General features: G+C 45.3%; 1 protein-coding gene across 2 annotated transcripts in view; it reads left to right on the forward strand.

Annotated features, from left to right (window-relative positions):
* Window positions 1–1513: 1513 nt before the first annotated feature.
* IGFBP2 (insulin like growth factor binding protein 2) overlaps window positions 1514–14523 on the forward strand; it is a 103355-nt gene continuing 90345 nt past the window's right edge. For both annotated transcript variants that reach the window (XM_084806488.1, XM_084806496.1), the window contains exon 1: window positions 1514–1946. In XM_084806488.1, coding sequence (XP_084662614.1) covers window positions 1538–1946 — 409 coding nt within the window. In that variant the 5' untranslated portion in view covers window positions 1514–1537. The remainder of the gene's footprint in view (window positions 1947–14523) is intronic.

A 14523-nucleotide genomic window follows, 5' to 3' on the forward strand; every position in this document is an offset into this window, starting at 1 on the left:
TAACTTTAATAAGTAACAGTGCAATTCTAAGTGGGGAGGGTGCACACAAAATGGTGAGAAGAACATAGGAAGAGCTGTGCTGGATCAGACCAAGGGTCCATCTAGGCCAACATTCTGTTCACTCAGTGGCCAACCAGCCGCCCACCGGAAGACCACAAGCAGGACGTGAGCGCAACAGCACCCTCCCACCCATGTTCCCTAGCAACTGATGTACATAGGCTTATTGCCTCTGATACTGGAGGTAGCACAGAGCCATCAGGTCTAGTAGCCATTGATAGCCTTCTCCTCCAGGAGTTTGTCTAACTCCCATTTAAAGCCATCCAAATTGGTGGCCATCACCATTTCATGTGTGTGGGGGGGAGGGGCTTACCTTTTTGTTTCCTATCTGGTTCTTTGGTTAGTTGAGTTTTTTAAATTTCCACCCCTGCTCCAGTGTGTGTGGGGGGAGGGGGGGAGGAAGGAAGGTGAATCAACATAATGGGAACCATCCTTGAAATTCAGGTGCAGAGCATCCATAATTTGCATAGATATTTTGTCCATTACAACTTTATTTCATTAACATTGTTTATATAATGCCCAATAACCAAAGTTCTCTGGGCAGTTCACAGTCAAAAATTCAAACCATAAAAAAGATTAAAACACAAACATAAAATCTAAGACCAAGACAAAACCAGTGCAAGACTAAAGTAAAACCAACGTTTTACCAGCAAATAACATTAGGCCAAATAATCTAACAGGACAAGGATCACAAACAATTCCCTTATTTTGTCAAACCAACCCTTAAGAGGTGGCATGTTTATTATTATATCACTTCAAGCTCCAAAGCCCCCAAAACAGTGTACAGGAATTAAGCTACATACACAGAAAATAAAACGCAAAACACAGTCAATTAAATCAGAACTTCTCAGAAATAGCAGCCGAAAAGCCAACATCAGAAATAGCTTTGGTGCCAGATAAGACTCAAATGGATTGATGACGCTGGTAAAGCAGGCAGATTTTCTCATTCCCTGTGCCCCCCCCCTTTTTTTGTCAATGAGCGCTGATTGCAAAGATGGTGACGAGAGGCTCACAGGGTTATCCCATTTTATGTTCACAACAACCCTGCGCGGTAGATCGGGCTGAGCCTGTGACTCGCTTCCAAGGCCATTCCTCATGACTCTGAGATGCCCCCACCGCCGCGGGGCCCCTTGGAGGAAGCCCGGGTTACAAATGACTGCTAGGCAATACGTTCCACCTGTTGAATTTCCGCCTGTCGCGCAACTGCTAACACTAGCAAAGGAAACGCTGCAGGGGCGGGCGAAAAGGTGGCGGCCCGCACCCCGATCCTACGACCTTCCAAGCCTCGCTCAAGCGTGCTCCGGCCCTGCGTTGCCCCCAGTCCGCACGAGGCGAGGGTGGAGCGGAGAAGACGGCCCGCCCGCCCGCCGGCCCGCCTCTAGGACCCAGCGGAGCCGGGGCGCTCCCCACTCGCTCGCCAGCAGCACCTGCCCGGCCGGCGGGCGCTCGGTCGGCCACTCAGAGAAGCGGCGCCGCCAGGATGGTGCAGCTGCTGCCGATCGCCGTGGGCTCTTGCCTGTGGCTCGGGCTGGGCGTGTGGGCGTCGGCGGGCTGGGCGCTGCCCGAGGTGCTGTTCCGCTGCCCGCCGTGCGCCGCCGAGCGCCTGGCCGCCTGCCCCCCGGCGCCCGCCCCGGCCGAGCCCGGCGCCGCCTGCCCGGAGCTGGTGCGGGAGCCCGGCTGCGGCTGCTGCCCGGTCTGCGCCCGCCTCGAGGGGGAGCCCTGCGGGGTCTACACGCCGCACTGCGCCGCCCGGCTCCGCTGCTACCCGCGTCCCGGCGCCGAGCTGCCCCTCCAGGCGCTCGTGCAAGGGCAGGGCACCTGCGCCCGGTGGAGTGACGCCGCCGCCGCCGACCACGGGGCCGCCGCCGCCGCCGAGCACCGCGGGACGGGTGAGTGGGGGGTCGAGGGGCGGCTGGGCGCGCCTCTCCGCGCGCTGGGCGTTTGGCAGGCTCCGCGGGGCGCTTGGGGGAAGGTGCCGTGGGGACTCGGAGCGCGGGGCGTCAGGTGAACCCCGCAGCCTGCCCGAGGATGTGGCCCCAAGAGCATGGGTGGAGTGTTTCCCCTGAAACTTTGAAACGCGCACGCAGGGCTTAATTTAAACCAAACCTTTCCAGGCCTTATCCCGACGAATGATTTTGGACCTACAGCGCAAGGAATGCTCACCATCATATTATTAATATCATCATCACCATCATCAAGCGGCCCCTGTAGTCACTAGCCTTTGATTAATTTTGGGTTTATGGATAAGGACTCCAAGGCAGGGTTGAGCCCTACCACCCCTTGTGCCAGCTGTTATGCCCTGCGGGTGACTATGGGAGTATCAGGTATGTTCGGGCCGGTGACTGCGGAGAAGCCCGGTGACTGCGTGCTTTACTACCCACAGGCTCGTCTCGAAGCCCAGTCTCAGCTGTGCGAGCTGGTTGTGGTTTCTCAGTGGTGGTGACGAGGAAATTCTCTGCACATGCTCAGTGGCACTGATGGTACCTTTGTCCTTACATTGTTTTGTACGTTAGGGCTGAACTCTGGTACTGAAAACATACTCCAGGACATACGCTCCCAAGAGCTGGACATGAGGGAGAGGGTTGGGAGAATGCGCTGGATGTGTGGCATCATGAGAATTACTGGCTGGGAGAAGCAGTTCAGGGGGCCATGTGAGACCACGTCTTACAGGGAATGGAATACGCGAGTCAGTAGATGGATTGCTTTCTGTGAGAAATGTTGCATGTGAGGAGTCTTGGGAGGGGGTGGCATGTAGAAGGTTGAGATTCTTGTGGAGTTGTGTGAAGAGGGGTTTGGGATGGAGATAGCCAAGAGGAGGGCTGGGGGCTAAGTTCAAAGAACAGTGATTGGGCCTGTGATGTGAATGCAAGTCTGCTGACTGTGGTGGTGGTGGGTGATGGTGGGGAACCCAACACAGTGGCTGGGGTCACACGATGAATTTGAGCCACAGTGGCTTGAATAAACTACTGTGGCTTGCGACATGTGCTGGGTGCCCGTTCTGTAACCCAACCATCACTCATAGGTTGTTGTCTCCCCCATGCGAACCCTGCAAGGGTGGGTTGTTGGCATGGTTAAGAAACTACCCCAGCCCGTGGGCTGTTTGAGGGGAATAGGCTGGCTGTACTAGAGGGCTTGAGGTGATTAGAAACAGGAGCTGGCGAAAGACAGCAGGCTCTGGGAAGCTGGTGAGGGGAAGAAAGGTGTCAGGGCACGGAGCTGTGGAGGAACTTCGGGTAGTATCCAATGTTGTCCCGCTTAGAGTAGACCCACTGAAATGAATGGGGCCTAAGTCCCATCCATTTCAGTGGGTCTGCTCCAAGTAGGACTAATATTGGGTACTGCCCTTTGTGTAAAAGGAGACGAGGAGTAACAGTCAAAGTGACAGTCAATGCTCAACCCTGTTGAGAAGGGAAATGCAGTTTGCACAGGGTGAGTGGGTGGGATAAATGGATAACAGTGGGTGAGCAGCAACAACAGGGAAACTGATGATAGTGGTAGTGGGGGTGGGCAGGAGAGGTGCTTTGCTACAGGACAAATGCCAGGAGGGACTATGCACCTATGGCAGGTAAGGTTTGGGGGTGGGGGCGGGTCAGCAGTAGTTTGAATATCAGTGTTTGATTGTTAGATGTGAATCTCTTGGGCTGGGATCTGTGGGATTAGTGGTGCAGGTAGGTAATTAGACATAACGCTTTACACGCACACACACACACACACACACACGTCTTTAGATGGTAACTAGTGTATTATTTACTTCACTTCACTTTGAACTGTGGTTAGCCAGCCCTCTGTTTTTAGGGGCCCTTGGGATCGTTCTCCAAAGTGGGGCCCTGGAGAAGTCCTGCCCTGAGGACAGCACAACTGTGTAGGGTAGACCACCCATTGCAGCTAAGAGTAAGAGGGCCGAGTTACGCCTTTTGCAGAATGCTGGGGTGGTAGAATTCTGAGCAATACCATGTTTGACTGCAGGTGGAGCAGCCTTAGATTTCAGCGCTTTCCCATGTAAAAAGTTACACACGTGCAGTAAGCTAGTGCATTAGGCTACCTGAAACATTCTCCCTGATGTGCTGGTTTAACATGCAGGCTTCAAAAAAACATGGAGAAAGGTGAGCAGGAAGCAACAGCCTTTCAAAAACAAGACCCTTCTTCCCATACAGTCTGATGTGCTCCAGTTTAGAATTCTACCAACTAGTTCTGTGTGATGCACAATAGCTCTAAGAGCTATTCCACCTTTGATGGTCACACTGGTATTACTCCAGTGTTCCTCACGGCAAATGTATAAAGTATGCGCAGCAAGTCTATATCCCTATGCTCAAAGTAGACCTGTGCTGAAGAGCTGTGGCCAGCCATGGTTCCCTGGTTTGTCTCCCCAGGGATGCATTCTGCTGTTGTGATGTTTGCTATAGGAGACACCAGTGTAGCATGGTGACCTGTGGCAAAGACAATTGCAACACAAACTGTGAAGTAGCTTTCAGTGATGCTGTACAAGTTTAATTTTCTTTGGTCCCCTATTATTGGCCTCTCCAACCCAGGCAGATAAAGTTATAATATCCTGGGGATGCTATAATTTACTGCTTAAATGTTTATCTAAGCAGTCCTACCTAAAGCCCCTTAGCACAAGAAGCTAATTACAATTAAATTAAAACTGACTACGGCTGAAGTAAGAGAAGGAAGGTAGGCCTGTATCTGTCACACTGTGACTGTCAGGGTGAGAAGAAACTGTCCAAACAATTGTTGTGTGTAAACTATAAACGTGCACACAAAACTTCTCTTACACAATGGTTATTGAAGGTGAAGACAATTTTTATCATAATCTGGCTCCATAATGAGTTGACTGTATAATAATCCTCAAACTCTTCTGATTGTATTACAGTGAACTTACTCAACTATACACACTGTACTCCAAAGTAAGTCCTCTATAATCAGATGTATTTAGGCTTACAGCCTTAAACAAAACAAAACCTTACTATTGGGGTACTGAACTGTGTAATCTGAAAATCATGAGCATTGGGGGATATAAAGTGTGTGGAGGAAGGAAAGGGGAATGTCAGATGAAACTAAAGTTTGGATTAAATTATCTTTCTACTATAATAAATGGTTTACCTTGAAATGCCATTTCATCGACGTTGCTTGATTTGAATTTTTATATGCCTTTTAGCAATTTTCCTGATAATGCACTAAAAAAAACCCCACACACCAAAACAACTTTCTGTGCATTGTCTGTCTGTTACTTGATATTGTGCTCGAAGGAAATACAGAGCATAACCAAATAGTGTTACGTGTGGAACTCTGATATTTAAAACCAGGAATGTTTAGAGGAAAGCAGCAGAACACACTCAAACTGTTGTTGCACCAAAGAGAGCAGAATTCAGATAGACTGAGGCTGTAGTGAGTTATTGGAAACATTTCGCTGAAACAAAGAGGAATGTTTCAATAGGAAATCTCCACCTAATGTTCTTCATTCAGTATGACATTCCAGCTGGATGTCTGCTACATATGTGTATACACATATGCATGTGCGGGTGATGGGAGGTCTTCCATTATAAGCAGAGATGGAGAACTGAAATCAGCCTTCCTTGAGTTCAAGCATGAGAGTAGAGGGAAAGTGGCTTAAGATCGTTCTTGGAAACTGATGTGAAATCAGTTTGAATTTAACATACTTTGGCAAGAGTGCTTCTTGTCTGTCAAGAGGCAGGTGCTGATTTATTGTTCTGTGTGTAAGTTCCATGAACTGTACTTATTTGCATAAGGCAGGTTGTGGGAGGGGAAAAATCCTTCTCTTGATTGGGGATTGGAATGCAAACCTTGTAGGCAATTCCTAAATTAAGGGGTTGACAAGTTTATTTTGTCCCTGATGAGATTCAGGAAGGTTGCCCAAGTGAAACAAGGAATAAGACTGCGAATTCTCCTGCTGTGGGCTTCGGCATTGTTTAATCTTCCACTGAGGTCCGTGCTGCCAATCCAGAAAGGGCTGTAGGCAGAAAGAAATACAAATAATCCACAGCAAGGAACGGATGCCGTTACTGATTGCAAAAAAGGCTGTGGGTATTCTGGGGAACGTTGGAACAAAAACATCCAGTCTGCGGAAATCAAACTGATGGGCCAAGCATAGTTGTATCCTTTGGGGTTCAGTTCTATAAAGTTCTGAATGTTTCTTTTTCTCTATGAAGTTCCTCAATACAGACTGGATTGACTGCAGTAATATCTTGATACTATTTGGACAGATTTCCTTCCCTGCTTTTATTAACTCAACAAACCTGACATTCCCTCTATTGCATCGATCTCTGCCTGCAACTGAAAGCTGCTACCAACTGTTTTCAGTGCATTCTTCCAAATCCTCTGTGTAATGAGTCCTTGGGTTTTATTCCAAGCTCCCGAGTGATAAATATCCATTTGGCAATTGACCCCAGACCTCAAAGAACTGTAACTTTTAGCCCTACTGACATAAACACAATTTGTTGAGTGAGGATCCGCAATCTTATTTGCAGTTTTAGAAGATAAAGACAGGTGACTGCTTATTGCATTATTTACCAACATGGGAACAGACCCATGAAAATGCATGAAAATTATTTGTGAAAACCAGTAGACATGCATCTGCAGGCAGTTCCTAGAGAAAACATGAAAGTATCGGCACTACACTCATCCTTCTCAGTGGACTGCTCTTTAGCAGGCAGACCTGAAAGTCGTGTATGGGAGTCAGGGGACAGTATGGGAATGAGGAATATCTTTGCCATACAGAATTTGGAATTAGTGTGAGATTATCCTCAAGGCTTGAGGAGTCACCTGTGTGTTGGGGTTAGAGATGACTGTTTTCCTCCCTATTATGCAATGGGGACTTTTTTGGTATCTTCAATGCACAATGACATGTTTGTAGAAGAGTAGCTGACATTATCTAGCAATAAAAACCAGCCCAGTGCTGCAATCCTGTGCACACTTACCCAGGAGGAAACCCCATTGAACTCAGTGGGTCTTACTTTAGAGTAAGCATGCATAGCACAGGGCTGTCACCTTTGTGCCTGTTCTGTTGTGGCTGGTAACCTGGGAATCAGCAGCCAACTTCATTGGTCCTTTTATTAGACCAAGAAAACTAGGCATTTAATTGGGTCAGCTAAGGTAACCAGGTGATAATGAAGGGTAATTCCTAGTGTACACAGGCCAAACAGGATGGTCCCCACAAAAAGAGAATTAATTGACACAATTTGGATGAATGGGAACATGCAAATCAGTAGGGGAGCATTTCTGGGATCCTGAACACTTTAGGTCTGACCTTAGGAGTAATGTAATTAAATAAACAAAAAAACAGCTGTTGATATGAGATGCTATGGAATTAGACTTCGTATCATAAATATATTTGGCAGAATTACCCAGGGTTTGAATAAGGATTGTATGTGGCGATCTTACTGCAGCTCCCGGCCTCTCACAAAAAACCTTTATTCTATCTGCTGATACAGTACTCTTGCTCTGTTCTCCCCATTCCTGCTAATTTAGTCTCACGTTTTTAACTTGATTTATAGCCCACTGTTCCTCCATCCACCACCACCTTGATGTGCTTGACACATCTGACGAAATGAACTGTTACCTACAAAGTCTCATGCTACAGCAAACCAGCAAGTCTCTAAGGAGTGTCGGGACTTCCTCTTCCTAACCTTCAGTGTTTCTGTTACTTCTTATTGGGGGTTGTGGTTTTTCTTTTGTGGGGTGTTTTGGGGTTGCATTCTGTTGCTTCCCTAAACCTTTCCCAAACTGTGCCCCACCATGAATCAGTCAAGACCTTGGCAGTCTTTTATCACTGACTCATTCCTGCAACTGTCACTGAAATTACCTCTATCACAGCCTGCTTTGCACATTTTTCAGGGGCAGCTCTGGTTTAATTAGATTTAGTAATGACTGGAAGATCTAGCAGTGTATCTGATCATTCCAAGAGGACTATCCTTAAGCAACACTACAGATTTTCCTTGATTTCAAAGGCTGAGAAAATAACTACTTTAGTGATTTAGAACTATTACCAGAAGTAATATCAAACAAGGAGCTAACTGAAATAAATAGAGGCTTTTGACTTGTGCACTTGTATTTCTAAATAGATGGTACTTGAGCACGACAGGGGGAGTCTTCAGAAGAACGCTTTAGGCTACTTCTGTCTTGTCCTTTAGTAGATTCCTGTTCCCCCTTTGTTTCAAACATGCCTTCCGCCCACTCCCTCCTAGATTTCAGGGTGGTGCTAATTGAAGCTGATATGTGATGCGGGGACAGGGGCCTTGTTGGAACCTCTGACTTTGGACAATCACATGCAGTTTGTTTTATCCACAGTCAGGGATTGAGTTCACATAAGGAATTCGGTGTGTGGGGTTGGTGAGAGAGAGGTGATACCAACTTTAAAATGGCATGTATAATATATAATGGTAGTACTTTCCAACCAGTCCTAACCCTTGCTGGGTTAGCACAGAGTCTGAAAAACATAGTTATGCCAGCATTGCTTGGCAGACCTATAACATGAGATAAGAGATCTATGCTGGATCAGATTGAAGGCCCATCTACTGCTACTTCAACTGTGGTCCTCCAGATGCCCTTGGGAAACTTACAAGCAGGGCACAGTGGAAACAGCTATTTCCTGATGGTTTGACCCAAGTATCTGGTAACTCTGTCTGAATGAGGAGGTAGCATTTAGCTGTCATGGCTAATGCACATATTCTCCATGAATTATCAGAAACAAAATTCAAAGTGATCTTGATAGACTGGAGGGCTGGGTTGAAAACAACAGAATGACATTTAATAGGGATAAATGCCAAGTTCTGCACCTAGGAAAAAGAAACCAAATGCACAGTTACAAGATGGGGGATACGTGGCTCAACAGCACTACAAGTGGCAAGGATTTTGGAATTGTTGTCGATCACAAGCTGAATATGAGCCAGCAATGTGATGTGGCTGCAAAAAAGTCAAATCCTCTTTTGGGCTGCATTAATAGAAGCATAGCTTCCAAATCACGGGAAGTACTAGTTCCCCTCTAGTCAGCCCTGGTTAGGCCTCATCTGGAGTACTGTGTCCACTTCTGGGCACTGCACTTTAAGAAGGATGCAGACAAACTGGAGAGGGTTCAGAGGAGGGCAACAAAGATGAACAAGGGACTGGAAACAAAGCCCTATGAAGAGAGACTGAAAGAACTGGGCATGTTTAGCCTTGAGGAGAGAAGATTGAGGGGAGATATGATAGCGCTCTTCAAGTACTTGAAAGGCTGTCCCAGAGAGGAAGGCCAGGATCTCTTCTCGATCATCCCAGAGTGCAGGACATAGAATCATAGGCTGAAGTTACAGGAAACCAGATTCCAGCTGAACATCAGGAAAAACTTCCTGACTGTTAGAGCAATACGACAATGGAACTAATGACCTAGGGAGGTGGTGGGCTCTCCCACACTGGAGGCATTCAAGATGAGGCTGGACAGCCATCTGTCGGGGATGCTCTGACTTGGATTCCTACATTGAGCAGGGGGTTGGACTTGACGGTCTTGTAGGCCTCTTCCAGCCCTACTGTTCTATGATTCTGTGAATTTGGCTAATCCCAAGATTAGACAAAATAGGAATAGTAGTGTTTTCATTTATTGGTTGCTTTCATATGCTATTATTTTGAATTTGGCTCTTGCTAACAAGTATTTATAGGGACAACTACTCATAAGAGAACCAGTGTGGTGTAGTGGTTAGAGTGTTGGACTGAGACTCAGGAGACCCAGGTTCTAGTCCCCACTCAGCCATGAAGCTCACTGGGTGGCTTTGGGCCAGTCACTGACTCTCAGCCTAACCTACCTGTTTTGAGGATAAAATAAAAAGGAGGACCACATAAACTGCCTTGAGTTCCTTGCAAGAGGAAAAAAGGCGGAATATAAATCTAATTATAAATAAATAATTTAAAAATATTTATCCCGATCCTCTGTTAAAATGCAGTCATAGGTTATCATATGCTGCCAGAGCTGGATAGACCATTGTATAGCAGGAATATTTTCACAGTGATTGAAAATATGGTACAGTTTGGGACTACAGTTCCCACCACCCTAAGCATGGCCAATGGTCAGGATTGCTAAGAGTTGTAGTCCAAAGCATCTGGAGCAGACCAGGTTAGGAAGGCTGGGCTAAAGTGATCGCAGCGTACTGGCCCCTATCACATTGGTCCTAGCACTACAGACGACCAGACTGGGGCAAGAAAATAGTCTGTGTAGGTGAAATACTCAGAGAAGGGTTGGAATGCATGCTGCAGGTGGGTCCCAGGGGCGAAATGGTCATAGAGCCACGAGGGGAAGGGAAGGGAAGAAATGGCTTCAGCAGAACAGAATGCTGTCCAGAATGGTTGTCCTGGGCTAGAGGTGCTGCTGCCAGAGGCTCTCTGCAGTTTTGAAATATCTGATTCAAACACTTTAATCAAGATGAGGCATTTTTATAGAAATGTTATGAAGTGGAATTTCCTTACAACCTTCTAACTCTCCTCTGGTATGAAGAGGAGTTAGAGACTTGTGACCTTGTCTGGAATGTAGCCTTTGGCCTGATGCTGCATTAACTTTCAGCACAGAGGGTTTTACAGCTTCTGCTAATGGAGTCTTCAGTAATTGCAGTGCCCTGTGCCATTGGATTCATGTTACACAAGCATGTTTGGGCTCGGATAAGGTAAAGGATCATCCCTCTGTTTGAAAATAGAATGACTTCTGAGGCAAGATGGAAAATCCCAAAGTGAAGTGCCCTATTTGAATTAAAATAGGATTTTTGTCATGGATGCTAAAATGTAGCAATAGGAAAATCTATATAGAGTTGATATGGCTTTGTTTCATAATGCCCTCCAGAAACCAGTGCCTTCATATCTTAACAGTAGTCTCAAAAGGTATGGATGTGATGTAATGGTTAGAGTGTTGGTCTGGGACTCAGGAGATCTGAGTTCAAGTCCCCATTTGGCTGTGAAGCTCACTGGGCGATTTTGAACTGGTCACTGACTCTCAGCCTAGCCTACCTCCCAGGGATGTTGTGGGGATAAAATGGAGAGGAGGAAGACCATGGAAGCCACCCTGGGTTCCTTGCAAGAGGAAAAAAGACAGGATATAAATGTAATAATACTAATATTTTTTTGTTGTGCTGAGCTACGGAGTACTGAGCTTGAGAGAGACGCTTGTGCCGCTTCTAGTAATGGTTCTGCGTCATGTTTGTAAATATGTAAACTTTTAAAAAAATTAATAGTAAGGCAAATATATGCCTCTTTGTTTTTTAGAATTCTTCCTGGTTTCTAGTAAAACTAGTAAAGTTTTATGGTCCATGAGGAACAGCGTCTCTGTATGGTTTGGTTCCCAAAGCTCTCACCAATCTGACCGATGTTGGTGTGTGAACAGGAAAGCTGACAGCATATTGCAGGTGGTGCTTGTTTGGCCTTCCAAGTTTCTGCCCATACAAAACCTCTAGAAGCATTGCAGAAATTTAGCCATTTTCGGTGTTATTTATTTAATTTATTAGAATTGATTCAATTGAACAATATGTCTGAGCCATTCTACCTGGAGGCAATTTTTCATTATTAATGACTTTGTCTTACAGATTGGGTCACTCAGTTAGCTGTTGAATATCCACTGCAATTATACATGACTGCAAATGTGTAAGCCTTCGGGACTTCCTTCTCATAAATGCATTGTATAAACGAAATTAGCAGTAGGGCAGCACTGATGTCTTCTGGGATGCAGTCCTGAAATCCCATTGCCTTCGGAGCCCTGGCCACAAAAGTATAGTCCATTGATACTTTGGATATTAAAAAAAAGGCACCTGCAGCATCTATCCAACGATATGACATAATTGGACAGTTCTAATTATATCCTTCAGTTTGCAGCAGTCTCTCACAATCACATACAAGTTCATACCTGCACTGATGCATTTCTAAAATGATCTGCGGTTCAGTTGCTACTATAAGCAGACACATTTTAAGCAGGTATTTAAGCAGGGGCTGCTCTACCCCAAAGGCTTAAGCTCACTATTTGAGGGTACTTCTGAATCCAGCATTATTGTTAAAGGCTTCAAACGGCCTCTGTGGCTTGAAGTGCCTTTATTGGCTTCAGCAAGATGTCAGCTGCAAACATACCTAGATGGCGATAGCTTGGCTCCCGTTAGCCATGTCCTGTTTTAGGTTATTGCACTGCATTGCACGTGGGACTGCCTTTTAAAAATGATCAAGTTTAACATCATTTTCCCTTTTCCCCCATCAGATTTCTTTACTTTAACAGTAATGTTTTCAGATGGTCCATGAACATAACGTTTCTATACCCTGTTATATTTCAGTACCAGGGTAACCTTTTCAAATGTCCAGACCAACAAATTTCCTTTTGTGTGTGTGTGTTCTCAGAATTCATTAGGCTGGGCATACCTAAACAATTCCATTGAGGTAATGCTCCTGATGGTTCGGCAATCAAATTTTATGTTTCCGTCTAATTCAGTTCTCCTGTGTTTGGACCTCTTTCAGTCGATAAATTGATCCTGCATAATTCTATTTCATATGTCAAACTCAGCCAGTGTACATAGACTAAAGCCATATCAAGAAATGGCAAATTGCTGACTCATTGAAGAAGTGGCAAAGGCAAGCTTTAAACAAGAGACTTTCTGATTCATAGCCCATCCTCTTAGCCATTATCCTACACTTATCTGTATATAATATCTTTGGGCACATGAAGCAGAATAAAACAGGTAATGACATACCCTCAGGTAGACACCATTTACAAATTATTTTAACAACACTCTAGTATGAATTACAGTTCGTTCCTACCCCGCCCCCAAGCCTTTCCCTTTTGTAAGAATAGAAAGTTTCTCGACATTTAAAACTTGGGAGAGCTGTAACACCTGTAAATGTAAAAATGTACTACAATAGGAATTTTGCTTGGAATTTGAAACCACAGAAGAGTCATCAGCTAAAAGCAATACTTCTTGCTAAATCTCAGAGGCATCCTTATGTACCGTCTACAATAGCAACTATCCCTCCCTCCAGCTACTGCATGTATTGTGTTCCAAACCAAAGAATAGTTAAGCCCCCTCTAAACACTTAGCCAGAGCACAGTCATGAACTAGGGAGATAAAAAGTTTCCCTCCCCTTTCCTCAGGGGACTTCAATAACAGTCCAGCCACATGTGTGACATCACCCAACTGTTGATGTTCTGGGATACAGATAACTTTTTCTGATAGCACTACAGGCCAGGTAAGGTCACTGGCTCCAAAGGCAGTTACTGAGCATGCTCTTTCCTTGCCAGCTCTGCAGACCTTTCACCCCACTGCAGTTTTCCCTCAATAGACACAATTGCAGTCTTTCCCTCTTCATATTTCAGAGTTACTTGTGTGCTAAATAACACATGGAAGAGAACCTGGTCCTCTTTTACAGAATTTAGATTTGTCTCGTTCACTTCTTTGAATAAAATAATGAAGTCTGATAGGAAGTGTGGGCAGAAAAAAGGGAACAAGGTTTCATTTTGTAGTATTGAGCACACTCCATCACACTTGAGCTTTCTTTAACAGTTAAAGAAATCTGATGAGGAAAGGGGCCACATCAGAAACTGCAGTTGGTTCGAAATAGAGCTGAAAGATTGTTAACTGGGATGACGTGTCTTGATCATATGATGCCAGTCCTTTCCCAGCTGTACTGGCTACTAGTCCAGTTCTGGGCCCAATTTAAAGTGCTGGTTTTAACCTATAAAGTCCTAAACAGCTTGGGGATCATGTTAACAGAAAGATCACCTTCTCCTATATCTATCTACCCTACCCTTAAGGTCCCTGGTCCAGGTGCCCTCACCAAGCGAAGTAAGGTGGGTGGCTGCTAAGGAGAGGGCCTTCTGGGTTGTGGCACCCTGGCAGTGGTATAGCCTTCCCAGAGAGGCTTGTCTAGCAAATTCCTTATGTTTGGTGACAAGTGAAAACCACCCAGGCCTTATATTATTCACATAATTTCTTGCTGTTTTAGTATGGTTTTTAACATGAGCTGCTAATTGTTTTATGGTGTCTTGATTAGAAGGATGTTCTTTATTCTGCATTTTTATTGTTTTTAATTATGGCCTTTTGTGAACTGTAAACATTTTGTTTTGTTTTGCCCTCTAAGTTGCCCAGATGAGTGGCAATAGAAATTTAAAAATCATTTTAATATTGGCAAAGTTAAGCCAAAGTGTACACCATAGTACTTAAAAAAACAAAAACACAACGCTTAGATGTAGTTCCTCTACTTAAGCTGAACTGTAATATTTGGAGATAGTTCCAGTCATCTGTCCTCTGACTGAAACATGGTGACATTTGTGGTAAGCATTCAAACAGATTCTGGCTGGTTTGGGACAATTAGCGAGGGAAACAACGCACCGTCGTTTGTTTCCCCTGCTCCTGTGCATGCCAGTTGCGCACCCAGGATTAGTCATGGGTTGCCATGTCATCCGAACCATGGCTTGCAGTAGGGTTTGTAGGGTGGGTGAAAAGTTACTGCACCCATGCTGTG

The sequence above is a fragment of the Heloderma suspectum genome, chromosome 1 (assembly GCF_057233095.1).
Source record: "Heloderma suspectum isolate Gila_16-S chromosome 1, 16-S_ref, whole genome shotgun sequence".
Taxonomy (NCBI): Eukaryota; Metazoa; Chordata; class Lepidosauria; order Squamata; family Helodermatidae; genus Heloderma; species Heloderma suspectum.